The 7,579-nt window shown below is 48.3% G+C and overlaps 1 protein-coding gene across 2 annotated transcripts in view; it reads right to left on the bottom strand.

Moving 5' to 3' along the window:
• The window catches only part of TMEM139 (transmembrane protein 139), a 360,773-nt gene extending 357,501 nt beyond the window's left edge, over nucleotides 1-3,272 (bottom strand). The window contains exons 1-4 of one of the 2 annotated variants that reach the window (XR_011231774.1): nucleotides 3,185-3,272; nucleotides 2,855-2,904; nucleotides 2,083-2,343; nucleotides 1,083-1,871 (exon numbers count right to left, since the gene is read on the bottom strand). Coding sequence is in view for 1 of the 2 variants with exons in the window: in XM_069461942.1 (XP_069318043.1) it covers nucleotides 1,490-1,871; nucleotides 2,083-2,327 (627 nt within the window). In the remaining variant the exon portion in view is untranslated. Of the gene's footprint in view, nucleotides 1-619; nucleotides 1,872-2,082; nucleotides 2,344-2,854; nucleotides 2,905-3,184 lie in introns of those variants that run through there. The other variant, XM_069461942.1, reaches the window with a different exon arrangement.
• Nucleotides 3,273-7,579: the final 4,307 nt, after the last annotated feature.

Genomic DNA, 7,579 nt, shown 5'->3' with positions numbered 1-7,579 from the left:
CGTCTCCCCGCCCCTTCCCGGTGCCAGGCCAGCTCCCCGCCTCCTCCGTCGTTGGTGCGTGCGCAGGCGTAGAATTCGCGAGGTGGTCGCGCCGTCCAATGGGGTGCGGGAAGGCGCTCGGCGGAAGGGGAAGGGGCGGGGAAAGAGCGAGGGGCGCGGGCCTGTCCTACCTGGGAATCCGATTGGTTGTAGATTCCCGCGGAAATCACCCCGGCACCTCCCATTCCTCCTGCCCCGCCTATTGCAGTAACTTCACCAAGACAGGCGAGGTCGGCCTTTGCGTTTATTGAAGTTGAACTGTTGGGACTAGGGTGCGGAGATGGTGGAGAGCACTAGGGGGCGCTCGACAAATACCCGCGCGGGGAATGAAGGCCTGCGACGGTTTAGTAGCTCTCAGTGGCCGAAACCTGTATCACAAACGCAGGACATAATTCCAGAAAATCTGGTGTTCTGTACTGGGATCTGAGAAAACACGGCGGGGGGCTGGGGTAAAACCCAGCGGCCAAAGCGCGGGATGAGGCTGAAGCGACTAGAGACACTTTGCAAGTGGTAGGGCACTTCATAATAGGTAAACGAAAGGGAGTCTCCTTAGATACTGCCCCTTCAACCTGAACCTCGCCAAGAAAGTTGCATTTTTGGCCTTCACATCCACCCGTTGTTAAAACTGGAAATCCGTCCATCCGGGGCCATTTACTCCGCTGCTTCCAGATAAGATGGGGGACCCTGTATTGGGGGCTGCTCTCTAGCCCTGGGCAGACAGAGGCACAGTACATACTACCCGCACGGAGCGGCAGGGCCCTGATAAAAGAGCTTTGATTAGCTTTGCTCATCTAGGAGGCTGGGGACATCCCTCTTCACGCTCAGCCCACCCTGTCTGTAGACACATTCTGGCCCATCATTCTGTCTATATGTGATCTTCCACCCTTTAACAGCAGTTGTCCCAACACAGAGACTGAAATATGTGCAGGAGGCTTGGCTTCCCATTACCTTGTATTGAAAACACAACAGGCTTTGGAATCAGGAGTTCATTCAAGTTATTTTTATGCAGTGTGCCCTTGTGCAAGTTAACAAATTCCTCTAACCCTTGGAATCCTCATTTTTCAATGAGGATAATAATAGCCCACAAGGCCTGGAAGCAAAAGGGAATAGAGGCAAAGCACCTGGATCAGAAGCAACATAGCTGTCACTGAGATGCTACTTCTTTTCTTCCTTCTCCAGTTTCTCTGGATCACCTCCTCACCCCACCTCAATCTAACTCTGGAAATACTGGATATGGGGTAGGTTACTGAATGTTGCCAGAAGGCTCAAATTACACCACCCGTATCTCAACTGGGAAGGGCTTACCGTAGCCTAACTCCCCTCTGGGTCCAAGTACCCATTTATGATGTCCAGGCAGAAACACAGCCCCTGACACATAGAAGGCACTGGGAAATGGTCAAATGAATGCATGGGTCTGGTATGGGGAGAAAATAAATCCTGGGAGAGCTGTTTAGGGGGGCGACTGGTTGTCTTCACGGAAAACAGTGTCATCATCAGGGTGACCGAAGCAGATATCATAGGCAGGGGGCGGAGTAAGGGGCTCCAATTTGGAGAGTGCCGCCAAGCTTCTCAGATCAGGAGCAGTGGACACGGCCCGTGGTCCCTGAAGCCTGATTGGAATTCTTCCAGGGCTTCCTTCCTGGGCTATAGATCCCTCTGAGCCCACTCGCCTTTCCAGTCTTTCTCTGCGCCCCTCCTGTCCCTCCTCAAGTCCTGGAGGGATCACAATACTGCTGTAGGGGGGTGGTTGGTCCATCTCTTGGTGGCGGTACTGTGATTCCAACACTACCACGGCCTCTTCATAGGCTGGCACCTCAAAGGCTGCATTGTCCCTGAGGGAGGAGAAAAAAGGTGGCTTCCTGAAAGCCCTTTTCCCCTTTTCTGTCTGCTACCAGCAAAAGATTCCCTCCTGGCACCTGACCCCTTCTCTCACTGTTGCCAGTGACAGAGGAAAGCAGAGACTCTATGCTTCAGAGACTAGAGGGACAAAAGGAGAATGGGCCCAAGGTGTATTCCTCTCATGCTGCCCACCCCTTAACTCACCGTGCATTGCCTGAGGCCCCTGGGCTCTCGGACTGCATTGTTTGGAGCCGGAGCCGGAGCCCCCATTCCAGAGAACAGGCTAGGAGGCAGGCAAACAAGAAGAAGCCACCCAAGGCGAGAAAGAAATAAGCAACAGGGGCGAAGTCCGGCCGTGTGCCCAGCAAAGCCAGCCCCAGGAGGAGGGAGGCGCAGCACAGGAAGAGAAGTGGCTTCTCCAGTCTCCCCCACAACTGGCTTGGCACCATGGCCCTCCCCAGGCTCCTGCAAAAAGACACACAGCTGTTGTGTCTAAACTAACAATTGGCATCAGGGCTCTGTCAGATACCAAAGTAACCATATTATACTCCTGTGTTTGGGTTCCAGGTTCTTCAATCTCTACTCAGATAAATGATCCACAGGGTCCCCTCCAGCTCCTCAATTCTCTCTCCATATCAGTGTGTGTGGAATAGTCAGGAAACCAGCCCGGGAGCTCTGGCCCCCCCCCCCCCCCCGCGCTCACATGAGTTTACTGTGTCATGGCTCTGCCTTCCTTCCTTTCTCTTTCTTCCCTGCCGTCTCCCTTCCAGCTCTGTCCCTCTAAGCCACCCAGAATCCAGTCCTGGGCGCACCCTGCCTGGGGCCTCAGTGCACACCGGCATCTCTGGAATCTAGGTGATGGGGCAGGCCCTGCCCTTTCCCTGTTATTGCTCCTGCTGGACTTCCACCCCCACCTGCCCAGCCAGGGGCTCTCAGTCCGACAGTGCTGGAGAGAGAAGGGGGGAGCCCCACTTACCCTGTCTGACCTGGTCTTCCCCTTTTCTCCACAGTCAGCCCATGCTCCAGCTGGAGGGAGAAAGTGCACACAAGCATAAGAGAACCACAGGACACAACCGCGTGAGAAAGCATCTTACACACAAAGGCCCAGGGCCACGGCCAGGGCCCCTGGTAAGTCTAGTCCTCTTTGAGACCTCATATCTGCCAGGGTCCCCTTCCCCCCCTCTGCTGATCCTAACCCACTAAACTCAATTTCAAGTTTCCTGCCAGGAGTTAGCCCAGGGTCTGGGAGGGGAAGGGGAAGGCTTTTCTTTCCTCTGAAGCAGCAACAACCCGTGGCAGCCCGTACCCCAAAAGCGGCCTTCGGGAGTCCCCAGAACGCTGTAAAGCAAGGAGCCGCAGACCCTCTCCTCACACCTCTGCCCGGATCCCAGGACCCTCCGCCCCCGCATTCGGCCCAAGAGTTCCTGGCTCACCTGTCTGCACAGACTCCGCAGAAAGTGGGGAGGGGGAGGTGGAGCCCACGGGCCCCGCCCTCTGCTCTGCCCAATCCTTCTGTCCCGGCCCAGTCTGCCTCCGCCCCTTCGTTCCCCAAGGCTGACCTGCGACTGCCGCACCTTGATTATTTCTGATTTTTGCTTACTCTGCTCGCCCGTACAGTGCTCTGTCAACAGTGCTCCTCTCACTCCCAAAGAGCTTTGTACTTAGGACCAGAGTTAGAACTAACCTTTCCCTCTCTTTTCTTCTCAATGCATGTTGTATGTTAATTGCGGCCCGGGGCACTTTGCCTTCTATTTGAGTAATTTATTTTGTGGCCCTCTCTGCCTGGCTTATTGAATCTCCGTAGCTCTCACAGTGCACTGCACACCGTCCTCAGTGGGGTGGGCGTGGAATGGTGTGCCCGAGTGCGGTTTCTGCGGCGCCCTGTTTTCTGCACAGGTGTTAGTGTGTACGCTCCTTGGCCCCAATAACTCTTGGTTCTTCAATGTCCACCTCGGAGATGATGCCTGCTGCGGAGGCTGTGTCCACAGGGCTTCCACAGCATTCCTCCCTAAATCTGACCCACCACTTACCTGGTTATACAGTCGTTTTCTATTTACCTGTTTCCTTCCAGTATGAGCTTCTCAAGGTGAGTGATCGGTTTCAGTCATCTCTGAATCATGGAAACTAACATGGTTCCTGACACATAGTAGGTGCCCACTGAGTAGAGTCATGCTTTTATTAGAAGGCTGTCCTGTCACCTGACCTCACCACACCCAGCGGAGATCCAGGAGCCTCGCTTTTTAGTTGTGAGTCAGGCAGTAAGTAGGTGTGAGGTGGAGAGCGGGTGGAGGCACACTTTGTCCTTGAGCCAGAGAAGGTTAGACAGGGCTGGGCTCTTGTTCCTCCAGAGTGTTACTAGCGGACAAACCCAGGGAGCTGCGTACAGTGGGCACACAGCCCAGCCAGGCTCCCCAGGGACTGTGTGTGTGTGTGTGTGTGTGTGTGTGTATTTCAGAGAGAGAATGGCAATGAATGTTTCCATACCGGTATGTATGCACCGGTAGTGGTCCGTTGTGGAAAATGATTCTCTGTCCCAGATTAATAGTGGGGAGAGGAAGGAGACCTAGCAGGAAGGCTGTGGTCCTCTAGGAAGTAGGAATGGGAGTGAGAGAAGAGGGCTGCTTGTTGTTTTGTTTCCACCAATTTCGTTCCTATTCAGCTCATGTGGGGAAAGTATTTGGAATCAGGATTTCCATCTACAGTTCATATATGAATAGAAGGAAATTGGCCAAGGGTCATTGGTATGTATGATAAGTAAGGGGCTCTGTTAAGGAGTGAGTTCTTGGTGTGCGGGGGTGTAGGCTAAGAGGCAAGGGGCCAGCGCTGTGTCCTGAACGTCTGGGTGTGGCGGACCTTTGTGGCTTAAGGCTCTTGGTTGCTGGAAGGAGGCTGCGATGGAGAGATTTGTTAGCTAAGAACTGGATCCAAATCAGAGAGGGTAGACTGCTGGCTGGCTGTGCCTTTCATATATTCTCTATTCCAATAATTTAAAATTGATTTTCTAAAAATTGCCTTTGTTTTAAAAAGTTACAAAATATCAAAAAGCTGAAGAAAATAATGACCCACAATCTCATTATCCTAATATGGTCATTTAAAATTTTTGCGTATTTTTTTCCAGGATGTCCATATACAAACCATAATATGCACTAGTTGGAATCAGTATATTCACCACTTTGTATTGTTAAGAAATTTTAAAATTTATATAGTGTATATTTTGCCTGTTGATGCAGTCATTATTGTAGTAATTTCTAACAGCCATATAATATTTTATTGAATGGATATGCCATAATTTGATTAATATACCCTATGTTACTCAATAACATTGAGCTTATTTTATTAATTTTTTTTGGTCATTAAAAAGAATGCTGCAAGAGTCTGAAAGTAGACTAGAGGTTGCTAGGGGGTGGCTAGAGGGAAAGGAGAAACAGGGAGAAACTGCTAATGGGTTTCTTTTTGGGGTTATGAAAATGTTCTAAAATTAGATAGTGGTGATGTTTGCACAACTCTGAATGATACTAAAACACTCCTCTGAATTGTATGCCTTAAGAGAGTGAATTACATCCTAACAAAGCCATTTAAAAAAAAAATAATGCAATGAACATCTTATGTGTAATTTTTTCCTTTTTTTGGATTATTTCCTCAGGATGAATTTTAAGAAATGTCAGAGATGCAAACAATATGGAAGGTTTTTATTGCTCTGAATATATATGGCCAACTTGTTTCCAAAAGGTCTTCCTTTCCTTTCTTTTTTTTATCAACTTAGTATCCTTAGCAAAACATGAATGTACCACTCAATTCAATTGGCATTCCCCTTCCTACTTGCCTGTCTCTGACAAGCCCTGCTGGAGACTGAATTATTCCTCTCGGCCCATGGTTCCTACCTCATTTTGGGGGATGATGGCGAAGGGAAGTGAGAGAGCAAGGAGAACAAGGGAAAAGCCAAGCTAATGGCCAGACTCCCACTGAGATCTGGCTGCCTCTTGCAGTGTGCTTGTCTCTGTGGCTTTGTATTCTGTGATTTTGTGTTTCCGAATTCGGGTCTGCTTTATAGTTGAAGCCAACATATGTAGAATGTTTTCTGTGTACTGCTCACTGTGCTAAATACTTTACACAAATTAAGTAATTTAAAATACGTACAATATGATAGGAAGTAGTTTCTATAATTATGTCCATTTTATAGATGAGGTCAGAAACTCAAGGAAAGGTGAGTAGCTAATTAAGGGCAGGGTCAGGATTTGAACCCGCAGTCTGACCCCAGAACCTTGGCTCTTAAGCACTGCGTCATTCCACTCTGAACACTCTTTTGGGCTGCCCTCCTAATCATAATTTAACAAAACACCTATGGCATTCTGAGATTGTTTTTCTGGTCTTTTCTGGAGGAGAGATTAAATTCTATTTTCCCCCACCATTTTGGCATCTTAAGAAAAGGCTGGTTTTCAGGCAGCAAAGGCAGCCAAGGAGACCATCAGAAGATAGAATTAAAGTTACCAACAGATGAGACAGGATAGGGAAATTAAGATTGCAGGCACTGTATCAGGATGCTTACCTTTTATCAGCTAATTAAGACTGATTATAAAAGATAGAACTTTTAACTGAATAGCCACAGAACCCAATGCAGGCGACTTCTAAAAGGATATTGGTGGTCATAGATATGTATATCTCTTTGTGTAGAAACAATTGATTTGGCCCACATAGTGATTTCATTTGATCCTTAACAAAAGACCTGTGGGATAAGTCTGATTATCATTTTCATTTTACAGAGGAGGAAACCAGCTTGGAGAAAGTGCATGATTTGTTTAGCTAAAATCAAACTCCCAGAACCTTGACCTTTTAATTCAGCTGGCTGTGTTTTTCTCTTCATTAATTGCCTGAGTCACAGCTCCTCCAAATGCGTAGGGAAGGTGGTTAAATGGTTTAACATGAAGTGAGACAGCAACATTGATATTTCTGAGATGGAAATGCTTCCAATGAATCATAAATCCTCAAGCAGGTGAAGATAAATACATGCTATCACCCTCATCGACTAGTTTCAATGTTGTGCAAAGCTCACTAGGAAAGAACTGCGTGAACAGTGGGGCTGAGGCAGTTGCTCTAGCTTAGATACTCAGCACTAAGTCACAAAAAGCTATTTGGGAATTCGAGAAATTGAGTGTGGCTGCTGCTGAGTAACAACAACAAAAAAGGCATTGTGTTTGATAGAAATGTCTACAGCTACTGGCAACACAGTCCCACATGAAAATGCCCCTAAATATGAGCAAACAGGAGGCTCCACGGTCCAGCCACGTGCTTAGGAGATGGCCAAAGCTGGTTTCAAATCTCAGTTCTACCACTTACTAGCTGTGTGACCTTGGGTGAGTTCCTTAACCTTTCTGAGCTCCAGTTTCCAAGTTTATTACCCCTTCCCCACCCTGCTCCTCCAGTTTGGTGAGCTACAGCCAAAGCCAGAGTTGTGGTTTGAATATTATATAATGGGTGTATCTGTGTGGGACCAGCAGGGGGCACCTTCTTATCACTGGGACCCGATTTTGTCCTGGAGCATTTGTTTGTAACTACATTGCACATACCCCTGTGCTAACCTCTAAGGACATCTACCCAGGAGAGGTAACACATTTGATCTTGGTCTTTATGATTTTCTGATGTGGATAGAGAGACAAGACACTCATATGAAATAATTAAATAATGATTAAAGACAGTATCAATG

This window comes from Eulemur rufifrons, chromosome 29 (genome assembly GCF_041146395.1).
Source record: "Eulemur rufifrons isolate Redbay chromosome 29, OSU_ERuf_1, whole genome shotgun sequence".
Classification (NCBI taxonomy): Eukaryota; Metazoa; Chordata; class Mammalia; order Primates; family Lemuridae; genus Eulemur; species Eulemur rufifrons.
Note: the sequence above shows the minus strand (reverse complement) of the source record. Positions and strands in the feature narration are given on the sequence as shown.